Below are 17,910 nucleotides of genomic sequence, written 5' to 3' on the forward strand. Positions count from 1 at the left end.
TTTCATTATATGTAGGTCTTAGGTCTTCAATGAGAATCTACATTTCTTCTGAAGTCTAGATTTCATATCCTTCAACTACTACACAGAGTCCATGCAAGCACCATACATAGCTAAGGCTGACATTCCCGAGTTAAACTAGTGTCAGGTCACCATATAATAATCACTGCCCCCGTGAGTGGAAGCTATACCTTTATAAAGAGGTGTTTGTGGGTTTCTGTGCTTCTTTGTTCGGTAGGTACACTACATCCACCAGAGCCAAATCACCAATTTCTATTTGTGTAATACAAATAGCTTCATGATAGGAACTGATAAAGAAAGGGAAGCCATGGAAGATCCTGCTGTGTGCAATGGGTTATGAATCTGACTGCGGAGTTTCTGTTGTGGCTCAGCAGTAACGAATCCGACTAGTATCCATGAGGATGTGGGTTCAATCCCTGGCCTCACTCAGTGGGTCAAGGATCTGGCGTTGCCATGAGCTGTGGTGTAGGTCACAGACAAGGCTTGGATCCTGCATTGCTGTGGCTGTGGTATAGGCTGGCAGCTGTAGCTCCGATTGGACCCCTAGCCTGGGAACTTCCATACGCCATGGGTATGGTCCTAAAAAAAAAAAAAAAATCTGACTGCAGTGGCTTGAGTCACTGCAGAGACAAGGGTTCGATCCCTGGACCAGGGCAGTGGGTTAAAGGATCTGGTGGTATAGCTTGCAGCTTCCGCTCAGATTCAACCCCTGGCCTGGTAGTTTCCATATGCTGTGGGTGCAGCCATTAAAAAAAAAAAAAAAAAAATTAGGAGTTCCTATCGTGGCGCAGCAGAAACGAATCCAACTAGGAACCATGAGGTTGCAGGTTTGATCCCTGGCCTCACTCAGTGTTTAAGGATCCGGTGTTGCTGTGGTGTAGGTCACAGACTCGGCTCAGATCTGGCATTGCTGTGGCTGTGGCATAGGCCGGTGGCAACAGCTCCAATTAGACCCCTAGCCTGGGAACCTCCATATGCCACAGGTGTGGCCCTAAAAAGACAAAAGACAAAAGACAAAAGAAAAAAAAAAGATGGGAAGCCATGAAGGAAACTAAGTAGGAGCAAGAGAGAAGTTTGTTTCTGTGTCCAACAAGAGAGTTTCATAAAAGAATCTGTAATTACCAGTGTGTTCAGTGCTGCTGGGACATCGAGCAATAAAGGTGCAAATGGGTGGAAACACCTTGTTGACCAAGAAGAGGGTGGTGAGTGGTGGAGAAGAACCACAAAAGTGAGAAGTGGTAAAGGGTGGTATCTGAGCCTTTTGTTTAGATAGATGTATAACAATCCATAATTTAAAATGGATTTCAAGGCTACAGCTTGATGAATTTTTACATTTGTATACATCTATGTAACCACTCCTAGATCAATTGAAAACCACTTGAGTGACCCTATTTTTAGCTTCTGCAACTTAATTCCTGCTCTTATGTTTGAAATTCACCAATAAAGGGTAAACCCACAAAACTCTGGGCTTACTACCCTCTTCTGCAATAAAGGCAGAACTCTAGGACAGTACATGAACATATGCAGGCTTTTCTCTGTAACCCTGCTGTGTGGCCCTGGTCCTGTCCTCCAGGACATGTGAGTAATAAGCCTTGTTTTTTCAGAGTTCTCTGATGGTTGTTGCTGAGGTGCATCTTATAATCATAATAAGAAACAGAAGAGCTGGTCCAGCCAAGACATTGGCTCTGTAGGGGGAAATGTCTGTGGAGGCTCTCAAGTAGTATGGGCCCAGGTGAGTGCTTCAGGTATTAGCACTATAGCCAATAGCATCACTTTTTTCTTTTGCTTTCTAGGGCTGCACCCACAGCATATGGAGGGTCCCAGGCTAGGGGCTGAAGTGGAGCTGCAGCTGCTGGCATATGCCACAGCCACAGCAACACAGGATCTGAGCTGAAGTCTGTGACCTACACCACAGCTCATGGGAACACCAGATCCTTAACCCACTGAGCAAGGCCTGGGATCGAACCTGCATCCTCATGGATCCTAGTCAGGTTCATTACCACTGTGGTTTTTCATACCTTTTGACTTTCAGGATGAAGCAGATGTACTCTGGGGGTAAAGTGAAACACCTCAAATTCAGAGGCAAATGTGATTAGTCAACATGTCCCATTCCTGCAACTTAGCCTTACATTCTCACCATACCAGGATACCTGCTCTAGAACACAGGTCACACCCATAGGCCTTTGCTCATATTGTTTTTTCGCCCTGAAAGATCTTTCCCTGAACTCAATTGCTGAAACTGCACTTGTTCTTTAAGCTTAGCTCAAAGGGCATTCCCTGCATGAAATTATGGGGAATCCTTCCTTTTCTATATTCTCATTGCCATTTATATGTTCCTTCATTATAGCACTTATATCTGGTCCTGTTTATCTTAATGTTTAGAGAATCAAATCAATTTCCTTATTATTGTTACTGTTTTTTTCTTTTTAGGGCTGCACTTGTGGCATGTGGAAGTTCCCAGGTTAGGTTATCGAATTGGAATTGCATCTGCCTGCCTACACCACAGCCACAGTGGTGCCAGATCTGAGGTGCATCTACAACCTATGCTGCAGCTTAGAGCAATGCTGGATCCTTAACCCACAGAGCAGGGCCAGGGATCAAACCCAAATCCTCATGGATACTAGTCTGGTTCTTAACCTGATGAGCCACAATGGGAACTCTTGAAACAAATTTCTCATTAAAAGAATTATTAACAGTGGGGGTGCCTAGAAGACAAAGGCATTTAGAGATGCCACTTTTTTTTTTTTTTGTTGTTAGTCCTTTTTCTCAGAGCATCTCTCTCTCCTTCTATGATAAGCCTGATTAATCCCTGTGGCACTTGTTGGGCCAACTCCATCTACAGGCCCCAAGGGTGGAATGGGGACTTAGGCTTGATCAGTCTCAGTCCTCCTTCTCATTCCAGCTCTGGGTTCAAGGATGGGTACATTCCCCAACCCAGACCAACCAGATATCTCCCCAGTGTCCTTGCCAGAACCACAGGAGAGAAGTTTTATACCTGGAAAAGTCTATAATAATCTTCATGTATGATTAGGAACACAAACATAATAGACAAGGAAAATTATTACATAGCACTCATAATGTTCCAGTCTACTGTATAGTGATCCTTACGATACCCAAAAATAACCTGAGAAAAAGGTACAAAGGAAACGCTACAGACACCTACAAATCTGATCCTTCACTGAAGACTGAAGACTACGGTTTGTGTTGGATTAGCTAAGAGGGATTTTATGCCAAACAGAGAGAAAGTAAAAGGCACAACCCTTAGACCTTCTCCAAGTTTTGAGAGCAATAAATGAAGCTTACTTAGGGTTAAAGGAAATGAGATCCAAAAGAGCAAAGACCAGATGCTAAGGAAAGATGAATGGAGCCAAGAGATGTACCTAAGTCAGTGAAACACCTATCAATAGGCTTCAGAAGACTCTGCAAGAGGTGTGCCTGACAACCTCACAACATGAGCAACCCCAAATAGGAGGACAAATGGTGCACTAGTCCTTCAGAAGATGGCTTCCCGGAAAGGAGCTGCCCAAGACCCCCACTCACCTGTGTGATGATGCGCTCTCCATCCTTATAGATCTTTTCTCCTATCACATCCACGATCTTCATTCGTTCTGACACCTGAAACAATGAACATACAAGGGAAAATATCTTAAATGAAAGTCACAGATGGTATCTGTACAACACAGAAATAGGCTAGCAAGGTATGATTTAGGAAACCTAACAAGAGAATACTTTTAATGGCTTTTCTTAAATCCCCATCTGCTTTATTAAAAACAGACTTTAGGGAGTTCCCGTTGTGGCGCAGCAGAAATAAATCTGACTAGGAACAATGGAGTTGCAGGTTCGATCCCTGGCCTCACTCAGTGGTTTAAGGATCTGGTGTTGCCATGAGCTGTGGTGTAGGTTGCAGACGCAGCTTGTTTCTGGCATTGCTGTGGCTGTGGTGTAGGCTGGCAACAACAGCTTCAATTAGACTCCTAGCCTGGGAACCTCCATATACCGCAGGTGTGGCCCTAAAAAGACAAAAAGAAAAAACAAAACAAAACAAACAAACAAACAAAAAACACCTACAAAAAAACCAGACTTTACCTCTAGTGATTTAAGGAGTGGCACAGATTCAATAAATGATTCAAACATCTTCCTCTTTTTTGCATTGTTTTTCACTATGATTCTTCTAAAAGTCACACGGTCCTATAAGAAAGAATATGAAAATTCTGATAAATGCCTGTGAGAGGAGAGCATCTGAGGTTTAATTAACTAGGCCACAGCAAAGATTAAAGGTCTATGGAAAGCACTGGGTCAAATGAATGCTTAATGATATTTCAATCTGAGTCATGACTAGAAGGAAAAGACCTACAGCCTGAGCCAGACAGTACTTGTAACTTGCTATCAAGTACTCAACAGGAGCCACCTATGGGTCATAAATAGAACATATAATAAGTAACTCCCAATCAAACATTTGTGAGATCACGGTCACAGTTCAATGTGAAATGATGCTCCTTTAAAAAAGGAGATAACCAGATAGTTCTTGCCCTCATGGACTTTACAATCTCAGTGGAGAGACAAGACAAAATTTATAGGAATAAAAAAATCTACAATTCAGGACAGCATATGAAATATGCTAGATGAACTAAAGAGAGAAAGCAAGTTACACAAGAATTCTGAGAAGAGACAGAGATCACGATAGCCTGGAGCGATCAAGGGTAATTTTGATGCAAAAATATAAATTTGTCTAGGACCTGAAGGAGAGGTAGAATTTAAATTAATGGAGAGGAGTTCCCACTGTGGCGCAGCATAAATGAATCTGACTAGTACCATGAGGATATGGGTTTGATCCCCTGCCTCATTCAGTGGGGTCAGGGATCCAGCATTGCCATGAGCTGTGGTATATGTTGCAGAATCGGCTCAGAACTGGTGTTGCTGTGGCTATGGTGTAGACTGGCAGCTGTAGCTCCAATTCGATCCCTAGCCTGGGAACCTCCATATGCCACCTTTGTGGCCTTAAAAAGAAAAAGAAAAAAAGAGAGAGAGAGAGGTAGAGAAGGAAACTCAAGATGGAAGGCAGGCATATGAAAGATATCTTGTCCCCAGCAAGTCACGGATTCAGACTTAGAAGATAGTTAACCACAGCTATAGTCTGATACTTCTCAGCTTTGTGTATGCATGTATGCGGAGGAACACATAGCCAGGAGAATGTTAACTGCTTAGACTCCTAAACAAGTAAGTGGTTTTTTGTTTCTAAGTTAATTGTACCTTTCTTCTACCTTGGGCTCTCAGGAATAGAAAAAAACATTTTGGAAAGTACAATAATGACATCCTAAAGGAAAAAGAAAAACAGCAAGGGTGTAAGGGCATGTTTAGAGGTAGGTTTGCTATTTTAGCATTCTTAATGATGGGGTGGGGGATGGGTGGGGAAAACACATAGAGAACAACTGAATTGGATGTCTAAACAGGTTTTACCAGCTCATATTCCATCGGCCACAGAGTTCCCTAGTCCAATCTCATGCCATGTTTCATCTGCCTAACAGGAGAAGTCATCTACACAGCCAACACTACCCTCCCTTCCTAAACTGCTATACAAATAGTGTCTACTCTCTGGTATTTAGCCAGATTCTTCTCCCGTTTTCTTCTTCATTAGTCTTCTTGAAAAGAGCCATTCAATTTCTGATTACTCTAATGGGCTGCATCACTTGCCCTTTTTGAAGTCCAAGCCAGGGATGTATTATTTAAAAAGTTACTTTTATACTTTGGAATATTTCTCCATTATCTTTAGAATTCAGTTCCATGTGTGTTCTGGGCCAATCTAAGCCAAGAGTGCTGTGAAAAGAGAACAATCAAGACTGAGACAATGGGATCATAAAGTTTCCTTCCTTATGTCTGAGTAGACATTGTTAAAATATTTCTAAATCCATCTATAATGTTTCAGAGATTACTACAATTGCAGCCCAAAACTGTATTTCTAGCTAAAGACTAAGCAACTAATACATCTTAGAGTGACTTATCTACTAGTGTTCCAACCCTTTCTATGTATGCTTTCACAGGTCCCAGAACTCTCCATGTGTGAGGCCAGTTCCTGGGACTGTGGAGTGTACACAAAAGCACCAGACACCAACCTAGCTTTCAGGGAGCTTCCAATGGAGCCATGGAGAGGAAACTCTTACCATGAAATGGTAGTTCCCTTAGACAGCAAGTGTTCAAAGTCAAGCAAATAGCCCTGAAGTTCAAAAGAGAAAAATAATGCTACCCTTTTCTGTGACTGCAGAAGTTCCCTAAGAAAGTTTCTACTGACTTTCACTCAAGCAAGAGAGAATGGGAGCAGAGGTAGAGACTAAGTTTAGTGATCATGATGGCTGCTGCCTCCAAGTAAGAAAAGGAATATAAAATCCAATTTGAGAAACTCCGGGACAATATCAGATCTTAACTGCTTTGGCCTCAGAAGGTATTTTCAATGCCTTGGAAGAAATAAGAAATCAGGCTGTAGAGGACATTCTGGGAGTCACTTTCCTGAAGGTTGTACTGAGGCTTTGGGAGGGGCTGGGCTATAAAGCAAATGAATGAAGCAGGAGAAAAGGGCATCTTCATAAGTCACTTAAGGCTGCAGGGAGATGAATCCCACTTAAAATAGCAGAAAGAGGAAGAAAAGCCTGCAAAGGCTACTTCTAGGAACTAGAAAGGCAGGGCCAGGATCTCAGGAAAGGGAGCTTTAGGAAGAGAAGGGTGGTAAGCAGCACCAAAACCAAGGGAGCAGGTGTCGCCATTCTGTAGCACCTGCCTTGTGCCAGGCACTGAGGAAGCTGCTTCTCTATACCAAAAGACAAGCAGTTTCATGGCTCATTTAAAATTTTTTCCTATTGAGATTTTCTCTTTGAATTTTAGATTATTTAGGAATGGGTTAATTTCTGACAGTTTAGAGATTTTCCTGTTATCTGTTGCTAATTTCTGGTTTCATTCCATTGTGGGTAAATAACACACTGTCTGATTTCAATTCTTTTAAACTTGTTAAGTTTTATTTTATATCTCAGGATATATATAGTCTAACTCAGTGAACATTTTATATTCTCTGTTGTGTGAAGTGTCCTATAAGTATCAATTAGATCCTTTTGGTTGATGGTGCTGTTAACTTCTATACCCTTCCTGATTTTCTGTCTAGTTCTATCAATTATTGAGAAAGGGCTGTTGAAATCTGCAAATATAAATGTGGATTTGTCTATTTCTCCTTTCGCTTCTATAGTTTTTGCTTTTATATTTTGAAGCTCTGTTGTTTGGTATACACCTATTTAGGATTTCTATGTCTCAAGGTATATTAACTCATCATTATGTAATGTTCCTCTTTGACTCTGATAATTTTCTTTGCTGTGAAGTTTACTTATCTGATGTTAATATAATTAATCCTGTTTTCTTCTGGTTAATGCTTGCATAGTATATGCATTACTATCCTTTCACTTTCAACTTACCTATATCATTATATTTGAGCGAATTTCTTATAAATAGCATATAAGTGGGTCATTTAAGAGAATCCATTCCATCAGATTTTGTCATTATACCATTTATATTATAGCAATTATTCATATATAGTAGGGCTTAAGCCTACCATTTTATTCAATGCTTTCTGTTCTTCCCTGTTTTCTGTTCCTCTGTTTCTTTCTTTTTTCTTTGTTTTTTTTTTTGTCTTTTTGCCATTTCTTGGGCCACTCCCGAGGCATATGGAGGTTCCCAGGCTAGGGGTCTAATTGGAACTGTAGCTGCCGGCCTGCACCAGAGCCACAGCAACGCTGGATCCTTAACCCACTGAGCAAGGGCAGGGACCGAACCCGCAACCTCATGGTTCCTAGTCGGATTCGTTAACCACTGCGCCACGACGGTAACTCCAGTGTTCCTCTGTTTCATATTTTCTTGCCTTCCTATAGGTTTCTTGAATACTTTTTGGAATTCCATTTTGACTTAAAGAGCTTTTCAGTACATCTCCTTGTACTGATCACTTTAGCGGTTGCTCTAGACATTATATTTATATATGTAATTTATCATGTCTACTTTTTAGTGGTTTTGGGCCCCTTTCTCTCTCCCTTTAGAGTATAATTGTCTTAAATAGTTCCTCTATATACACTGACTTTTTTTTTTTTCTTTTTAGGGCTGCATCTGTGGCATATGGAGGTTCGCAGGCTAGGGATCTAATCGGAACTACAGCTTCTGGCCTACGCCCAGCCACAGGAACACAGGATCCAAGCCGCATCTGCAATCTACACAACAGCTCATGGCAATGCTGGATCCTTAACCCCCTGAGAGAGACCACGGATTGAACAAGCAACCTCATGGTTCCAAGTCTGATTCATTTCCACTGTGCCACGATGGGAACTACAACACTGAGAATTACATAAGACAATGTTCCAACTTTTGCTTCAAGCATCTAATCTATTTTAGAAAACTCAAGAAGAAGATACAGTAGTTTCTGTCGTGGTTCAGCAGGTTAGGAACCTGACATAGTGTCCGTGGGGATGTGGGTTCAATCCCTGACTTTTTGCTCAGTGGGTTAAGGATCCAGAGTTGCCACAAGCTGCAGTATAGGTCACAGACGTGCCTCTGACTCAACCCCTAGCCTGGGAACTTCTATATGTCACAGGTGCAGCCATTAAAAAAAAAGGGGGGGGGGAGAGAAGAGGATACACTTTCATGTCTATTCATATATCTACTCTTCCTGTTGTTCTTTCTTCATTTTGATGTCCCAAATTTCCTTCTTTTATTACTTCCTGTTTATAGAACTTCCTTTGGTCATTCCTTTAAAAGCCTGCTGGTGACAAAGTCTCAGTTTTCTTTTATCTGAGCATATCTTTATTCCTGAAGGATATTCTCACTAGGAACAGAATGCTGAGTTGATAGTTCCTTTCTTGTAGCACTTGAGAAATGCCATGCTGCTTCCTTCTGATCTCTCTGGATAGGAGATCTGGTGTCATTCAAATTACCTACCCTTGTAGGTAATGTGCTATTTCTCTCTTCTTCCTGTCTTTAGTTTTCTTTCTTTTTTTTTTTTAATTTGGTACACCTTAATTCTAGTTTACATTGGGGCTTTTTTTTGGTCTTTTGTCCTTTTAGGGCTGCACCTGTGCCATATGGAGGTTCCCAAGCTTTGTCTAATAGGAGCTGTTGCTGCTGGCCTACACCACAGCCACAGCAATGCCAGATCCCAGCCGTGTCTGCGATCTATACCACAGCTCCCGGCAACTCCGGATCCTTAACCCACTGAAAGAGGCCAAGGATCGAACTCACAACCTCATGGTTCCTAGTTGGATTTGATTCCGCCTAGCCACGAGAGGAATTCCTGTCTTTAGTTTTCTGAAGTGTCTTGGCATTTTTTTCCTTGGGTTTATCTAACTTGAAGTTCACTCAGATTCTTGAATTTTTAGGTTTATTATCCTTCACAAAATTGTGGAAGTTTTCAACTGTTATTTCTTGGAATAATTTTTTTTTTTGGCTGCACCTGTGGCACGTGGAAATTCTCAGGGCCAGGGACCAAACCCTACCACAGCAACAACCAGTGCTACTGTAGTGACAAAGATGGATTCTTAACCCACTGTGTCACATGGGAACTCCTGAATAATTTTTTTTGCTCTATATTCTTTCTCCTCTCCTTCTGGGACTCTGACAATCAAGTATTGTAGCTTTTAATTTCATGCTCTGTTCATTTCACTCTATTTTCTTTCTGTTGTCCAGACTGGGTAATTTCTACTGCTCTTTCCTCAAGTTCACTGATTCTTTCCTCTCATATTCATTCTGCTATTGAGCCTACCCAGTGAGATTTTATTTTGGCTACAGTATTCTCCAGTTCTAAAATTTCTACTTGGGCGTTCCCTGGAACTTCCACATGCCACGGGTGGGGCCAAAAACAAACAAAAATTTGCTATTTGTCTTTTCTTTCTGTCTTCTCATTCTCCACTGAGATGGTTTTTTTTTTTTTCTCCTCTTCATTTCTAGTGTGCTCACAATTGCTTGTTGAAAGATTTTTATAATGGCCACTTTAAAATTTTTGTCAGCTAATTCCATCTTGGTATTGACATCTTTTGATTGTTTTTACTAATTCAGATTGAGAATTTCTTTGTTCTTTGTCTATCAAGTGATTTTCTATTGAATCTTGGACATTTTGGGTATTATGTTGTAAAACTCTGTATCCAATTTAATCTTCCTTTTTTGTAGGCATTCATTCTGTCTAGATATAATGTGTGTGTACGTGTGGGAGTGCATGTTCAGCTCCACTCTGGACACCTCAGATGCTATCCTGGCAGGAAAAGTACATGGCCTTGCTGCTAGATACGGTTGAGAGTCCAGCTTCCTGCTAGCTTCTGTGACACTGTGGGGAAGTAGTAGTAGTTTTTCCTTTGGTTTCGGCTGGAGTAGGGTGATATTATCAAAAAAGGTTTTCTGTTCTGCTAGGCTGCCCTTTTCCTGGTCTTAGACTAAAGGCAGCAGACTTATTTTGAGTTTTTTTTTTTTAATTTTTGGTCTTTTTGTCTTTTTAGGGCTGCACCCGCAGCATATGGAAGTTTCCAGCTAGGGGTCAATCAGAGCTGTAGCCTCTGGCCTACACCACAGCCACAGCAACGTAGGATCTGAGTCACATCTGTGACCTACACCATAGTTCACAGCAACGCCAGATCCTTAACCCACTGAGCGAGGCCAGGGATCAAACCTGAGTCTTCATGGATGCTACTTGGATTCACTAACCGCTGAGCCACAATGGGAACTCCTCTTGAGGTTGTTTTTAAGTATACCTGAAAACTTGAAATGGATCTAGCTTGAAAGCTTTTTTGGAACCCTATCTGGGATATATAGGAACTAGTAAGAAAAACTAGGGGACTCAATACCACGTCCTTTCTTTTTCTTTTTTTGTCTTTTTTTTTTTGTCTTTTTGCTATTTCTTGGGCCGCTCCTGCGGCATATGGATATTCCCAGGCTAGGGGTTGAATCGGAGCTGTAGCCACCGGCCTACGCCAGAGCCACAGCAATGCGGGATCCGAGCCACATCTGCAACCTACACCACAGCTCACAGCAACGCCGGATCCTTAACCCACTGAGCAAGGGCAGGGACCGAACCCGCAACCTCATGGTTCCTAGTCGGATTCGTTAACCACTGCGCCACGACGGGAACTCCTACGTCCTTTCTTAAGTACTGAGATACCTAGCCAGTCTACCTTCTCCTTTTCATCTTTCAGGATTTACTATGTTTATTTGTTGTATGGTATCCAGAGTTTTCTAGTTTTGTTTTTTGTTTTTTCTAATTTTTAGGGCCTCACCTGTAGCATATTGAAATTCCCAGGCTAGGGGTCGAATTGGAGCTGTAGCTGCCAGCCTATACCACAGCCAAAGCAATGCCAGAGCTGAGCCATGTCTATGACCTACACCAAAGCCAGATCCTTAACCCACTGTGCGAGGCCAGGAATCAAACCCATATCCTCACAGATACCAGTCAGGGTCATAACCTGCTGAGCCACACTGGAAACTCCCATTGATGCATTTTAAAATTGAGTTTATTTCCCCCATTATTCATTTATTGTGTGTTTGTTTTTGTTTCTGGCCACACTCACAGCATGCAGAAGTTTCCAGGCAAGAGATCAAACCCATGCCATAGCAGCAACTCAAGTCACAGAGGTGACAACCCCAGACCTCTAACTTGGTAAGCCACCAGGGAAATCCTCTCCTATTATTTACTGACCTACCTTGAGTATTTTAAGCCGTGGTTTCCCAAGTGTATGATGTATCCTTAAGGCAGATGATGTATCTCTCATCTCTTGGGGCATTCTTTTTTTTCTTTTGGCTGCCCTGTGGCATATGGAGTTCCTGGGCCAAGCATCAGATCCGAGCCACAGTTGTGACCTAAGCCATAGCCATGGCAATGCTGGATCCAACAACCCACTGTGCTGGGCCGGGGATTGAACCTGTGTTTCAGTGCTCCCAAGATGCTGCCAATCCCATTGTTCCACAGCAGGAACTCCTCTCAGGGCATTCTTTTTTTTTTTTTTTCTTTCTTTTTACAAATGTAAATGTAGTATAACGGCATTTCTGGGCTAGGGGTTGAATTGGAACTATAGCTGTAGGACTATGCCACAGCCACAGCAACAATGGATCCAAGCTGCATCTTTGACCTATAAGGCAGCTTGCAGGAATGCTGGATTGCAGGATCATATGGTATCTCAAGTTTTGTTTTTTGTTTTTTGTTTTGCTTTGTTGCTTTTTATGGCCATACCCGCAGCATATGGAGGTTCCCAGGCTAGGGGTCCAATCGGAGCTACAGCTGCCAGCCTATACCACAGCCACAGCAATGCAGGATCTGAGCCGTGTCTGCGACCTACACCACAGCTCAAGGCAATGCCAGATCCTTAACCCACTGAACGAGGCCAGGAATCGAACCCACAACCTCATGGTTCCTAATCAGATTCGTTTCTGCTGCCTCACAACAGGAACTCCTCAATTTTTATTTATTTATTTATTATTTTTTTTGAGGAACCTTCATTCTGTTCTCCACAGTAGCTGCACCAATTTATAGTCCCAACACTGTAGGTGGGTTCCTTTTTCTCTACACCAAGAGGATGATTATTTTGTTTAAGAAGGAAGAGAGTTATATATTTTGAAGGCTTGATACTGAAGGAAGCAAGGTGGGTCATGTATAATAGAGGAAATAGGATCATAGCAGTACTATGCCTAAGATATTCCAGGAAAGTTCTCTTTCCTGAAATATGGCCATTAGCCTTTCTAGTTATCTAAATCTATTGAATATTGGCATGAACCAATGAACAAGTAGATGGCCAAATCCAGAGAAAAGTTAGTCCTGGGATAGTTAGAGATGGAAAACATTGTTGGCAGAGCTTTCAATGATTTTGAAAACAAAAAAAAAACACACCTATTTTTCTAAGCTGCCTCACATACAGAATTATCCCCTGTCTCTTTACAAGTCTGATAAAAACATAAACAGAAAATGTAATTAAGACCTGACATGACCTCAAAGTCGTAAGACCCAGTCTTTCCCCTGTAATTTGGAGTAAATGGTTTGCTGATAAATCACTTCAGAGAAATGGAAAAACACACTGGTACAAGATCTTCTACAATGTCTTTCAGATAACTGGCTATAAAACATAGTGTGAAACCATAGCCCAAGGACAGAGACCCTGAAATAAGGAGAATTAATACCATACCATGCAAGGGGAGCCATTTCTCTAACTCACCAGTCCCCAAAGGGAGCCTTCTGAAGTGGCGACAATGGTAGCAGCTCTCGGAGTGTTGTACATCAGAGCTAGTTCTCCAAAACTGCCATGGTTGTCATACTGACCAACAGAGCGGGTCTGATTATCTTTTGTTACTAAAATATCATAGGTTCCCCTGGAAATATAACAAGAAACAATTTCATTTATTATTTATGATAATAAAGCAATAATGGGCAAGTATACATAAATAGAAGGTGCATAAGATATAGAATGTGGTTATTGGGGATTTCCAATAGATTTTTGCTAGTATACAGAAATTATAGATTTTTTGGGAGTTCCTGTCATGGCTCAGCAGAAATGAACCTGACTAGCATCCATGAGGCTGAGGGTTCAATCCTTGGCCTCACTCAGTGGGTATGGATCTGGCGTTGCCCTGACCTGTGGTGTAGGTTGTAGACATGGCTTAGACCTGGTGTTGCTGTGGCTGTGGTGCAGGCTGGCAGCTACAGCTCTGTTTTGACGCCTAGCCTAGGAACCTCCATAGGCCACAGGTGTGGCCCTAAAAAGCAAAAAAAGAAAGAAAAAAAAAGATTTTTGCATTTAGACTTTGTAGTCTGTGACCTTGCTAAACCTTTTAATAGCACTTGGCACTTTCTAGAGGATCATGTCATGTGCAAAAGAAGACAGTTTTATTTCTTCCTTTCCAATCTATATGCCCTTCTTCCCTCTCATCAGTTCTTTCTTTGCTCCCTGTTTTTCTTTTCCTTCTTTTCTCTTTGCTTTATTGCATTGGCTAGGACCTACAGTACAATATTGGATAGAAATGGTGAGAGCAGACATGATTGTCTTGTTCTCTATCTCAAGGGGAAAATATTCAATCTTTCATCACTAAGGATGAGATTAGCTATAGGTTTTTTATAAATGCCTTTAGTTAGGTTCAAGAAAAGTCCCTTCTATTCCTAATTTGCTAAGAGTTTTTATCATGAAAAGGTGCTGTATGTTGCCAAATGCTTTTGCTGCAGGTATCAAAATGATTGTTTGCTTCTTTAGTCTGTTGAAAACTAGAATATAGAAATGATTAAAATAAAGAAAAAAAGATACAATCTTCTATTTCCTGATTGTTAATGATTGCTACAGAAAAATATTCAGAATGAATAAGCATTTGGAGAAATAGTCACTCTTTTTCTTTTTTTTTAATGGCCGCACCTGTGGTATAAAGTTCCTGGGCCAGGGACGCACTTCAGATTCAATCCCTTTATGGCTCATCAGTTAATAAACCTGAATAGGATCCATGAGGATCCAGGTTGGATCCCTGGCCTCGCTCAGTAGGCTTAGGATCATGGTGTTGCCGTGAGCTGTGGTGTAGGTCGCAGACACAGCTCTGATCTGATGTTGCTGTGGCTGTGGTTTAGGCTGGCAGCTATAGCTCTGATACGACCCCTAGCCTGGGAACTTAGATATGCCGCAGGCATGGCACTAAAAAGCAACAACAACAACAAAATCAGGAAAACAATTGGAAAAAATTGAATAAGGTCTGTATAATAGATGATATTATTGTATAAAATATTAATTTCTGACTTTTATAATTGGTTTGTGCTTATGTTAGAGAATGTCCTATTGTTAGAAAACATACACTGAAGTATTCAGAGTTAAAAGGGCATTATACCTGCAACTTACTCTCAGACAATAGAGCTAATGTGGTAAAACATTAACCTGGGGAACCTAGGTTTATAAGAATTTTTTGTGTTATTTGTATAATGTTTCTATAACTCTGAAATTACTTTGAAAGAAAAAAATGAAAGATAATTAATAGACGATATTAGGTAAAGCAACATCTTATTGATCTTAGACTCTGGTGAAGTGTTCTTTTCAGGACTTTAAGGAAGTCAGAAGGAGTTCCCCCATATAATACTAACAGGTCAAGAGGTTAGGACACACCAAGGTGCAAAAGTCAAACCCACATATTTTATGTCTCCTAACATGACTTATACCTGGAACAGAGGCAGAAGGGGCCAGGGGTATGGAGGTTGAAGCAGCATACTCATGTGTAAAATTAGGCGAGGGAACAAATGATCCAAATGAAAATAAAATGTCATGGTTATTCTTTAGAAAAACAATTCACTTGAACACTTGCAAATAACATGTTTATAAAGCATAACTTGCACATCTCACCTAATTGTAGATAGGGGCAACCCAAGTATGGGTTATACTGAGGACTCAGGGTGGCAGTAGATAGAGAAGGACTGGGTGTGGACAGAGAGGAGCAAGTTTTTTTGTTTTGTTTTGTTTTTTTGACTGCACCTGAGACATGCATTAGTTACCAGGCCAGGGACCGAAGCCAAGCCACAACTGTGACCTGAGCCATGGCAGTGACAATGCTGGATCCTTAACCCACTGTGCCACCAGGGAACTCTGAGAGGGGCAAGCTTTGAGAAACTTGTTTGTTCACCTGGCCCTAAGTATGGTCTGGGCTGAATACGGCATAGGGTAAAGCACTTGCCCTGAACCATTAATATTACAGCCATGCGATTGCAAAGCTCCATCTCCTACCGTTCAATAACATAAAAGTTGTCTCCATCATCTCCTTGGTCAATGACATGCTCATCAACTTTGACTGTCCTTTCAAACATAGCATCGAGGACTTGAGAAAGTTGTTCCTGCAGCGACCAGACAAGGAAAAAAGATGACTTTTTTTAATTTGTGGGGAAAAAAATAACTACACTTATCTTAGTTGGTGACTACATGGTAGAAGTCCCCACATCAGACTATTCTCCACACTCAAGCAGAAACCTCAGGGCTGTCTGAGACAAATGCCTTCCTGTGACCCATTTAGCTTTGCATCTCCATGTACACAGCACAGTTGCCAAGTTTTTTGAGGCAGTATTGTTTTGGAAAAAAAAAATTCTATAATTTATACAAAAATAGGCATCTAAATCATGGTACCTATTCTCCCAGCCATAACCACAAGACTGTCACCTGTCTCAATGGCTCCACTATGTCATATGTAAAGCCATGTGATGCTACCTTCCTGTAGGTGTTGATCTTAACAGGATCATCAAATCTAAAAGGCTGAGATGGTCTCAGAAATTATCTCATGGATCAGCACAACAACTGCTCTGACTAGGCAAGCACTCACTGAACCTCTCTGGGCCTTAGTTTCTTCATAGGTAAAAAAGGATGTAATAGAGAATTCCTATTGTGGCTTAGCAGAAATGAATCCAACAGATATCCATGAGGATGTGGGTTCAATCCCTGGCCTCACTCAGTGAGTTAAGGATCTGGCATTGCTGTGAGCTGTGGTGTAGATCACAGACATGGCTCAGATCCTGTGTTGCTGTGGCTGTGGCTCAGGCAATCAGCTATAGCCTGGGAACTGCCACATGACTCCAGTGAGGCCCTAAAAAACAAAAAAAAACCAAAAAACAAACAAAAAAAGAAAGCTTTAATAAATATTTTCTATTGAAAAATAGTTTCTTTTTTTTTTTTTGTCTTTTCTAGGGCCACAACCGGGGCATATGGAGGCTTCCAGGTTAGGAGTCTAATCGGAGTTGTAGCCTCTGGCCTACACCAGAGCCACGGCAACGCCAGATCCGAGCCACGTCTGCAACCTACACCACAGCTCCCAGCAACGCTGGATCCTTAACCCACTGAGTGAGGCCAGGGATCGAACCTGCAATCTCATGGTTCCTAGCCGGATTCATTAACCACTGAGCCACGAAGGGAACTCCCTGAAAAATAGTTTCAATTTTTATGACTAAAGGAGAAAAATATAAGCTTAGAAATTTTTCATATAACAGGTACTCAATAAACAAGATCAATTATCAGGTAACTCATGTTGCTATAATCATTTATATACAACATATACAATTACTTACCAATATTACCTTCCATAATGAATGAGAAGGTAACTGTACCGATAAGTATAATGAAAATAAAACAGTATTATTAAATTCTAACAAAACAGTGCTCTCAGTCTAGAGCTAGTGTCCCTGTCAGGGAGATCAGTGACTAATAGGAGGCATCCAGCTTCAACTCAAAAAAAGGCTTTCTCTTTGGAGGAATGTGGATTGAAGACCTGGCAAGGAAATAATTTTACTGCAGCGTAACTCCATGTGATTAAGTGTTCTGTCAGTGTGACTGCACTACCTAAAATAATAGAGTAACAGCAAAAAGCATCTCTTTAGTTCCATAGTTTCATTTGTGTTGAATACTGTATACACTGACAAATACTAAAAAGGAAGGCTTGCTACTCATGTATCATCCATACTCATGTGAAAGGTGAGCCCAGTGTTGCCAAAAATCTCATGTTTAAATACAGGTAACAAATCCAAATTTTCACATACAATACAGACCAGACCAAACACACATATCTATACCTGGCTGTATCTGGCCTGTGGACTGTCCATTGGCAGCCTCTTGTTCTTTTTTCTTTTTTTGCCATTTCTTGGGCCACTCTTGCAGCATATGGAGCTTCCCAGGCTAGCTGTCTAATCAGAGCTGTAGATGCTGGCCTACACAACAGCCACAGCAACATGGGATCCATGCCGCATCTGTGACCTACACCACAGCTCACGGCAACACAAGATCCTTAACCCACTGAGCAAGGCCAGGGGTTGAACCTGCAACCTCATGGTTCCTAGTCAGATTTGTTAACCACTGCGCCACAACGGGAACTCCATGGCAGCCTCTTGATCTAACTCTTCTTCTG

At 41.5% G+C, this 17,910-nt stretch overlaps 1 protein-coding gene across 1 annotated transcript in view; it reads right to left on the reverse strand.

The window, feature by feature from the left end:
• PRKAR2A (protein kinase cAMP-dependent type II regulatory subunit alpha) overlaps nucleotides 1-17,910 on the reverse strand; it is a 94,138-nt gene that overhangs the window by 11,570 nt on the left and 64,658 nt on the right. Inside the window, exons 5-8 of the mRNA XM_047773741.1 lie at nucleotides 15,753-15,859; nucleotides 13,224-13,377; nucleotides 4,105-4,206; nucleotides 3,559-3,633 (exon numbers count right to left, since the gene is read on the reverse strand). Coding sequence (XP_047629697.1) covers nucleotides 3,559-3,633; nucleotides 4,105-4,206; nucleotides 13,224-13,377; nucleotides 15,753-15,859 — 438 coding nt within the window. The remainder of the gene's footprint in view (nucleotides 1-3,558; nucleotides 3,634-4,104; nucleotides 4,207-13,223; nucleotides 13,378-15,752; nucleotides 15,860-17,910) is intronic.

The sequence above is a fragment of the Phacochoerus africanus genome, chromosome 1, assembly GCF_016906955.1.
Source record: "Phacochoerus africanus isolate WHEZ1 chromosome 1, ROS_Pafr_v1, whole genome shotgun sequence".
Lineage (NCBI taxonomy): Eukaryota > Metazoa > Chordata > Mammalia > Artiodactyla > Suidae > Phacochoerus > Phacochoerus africanus.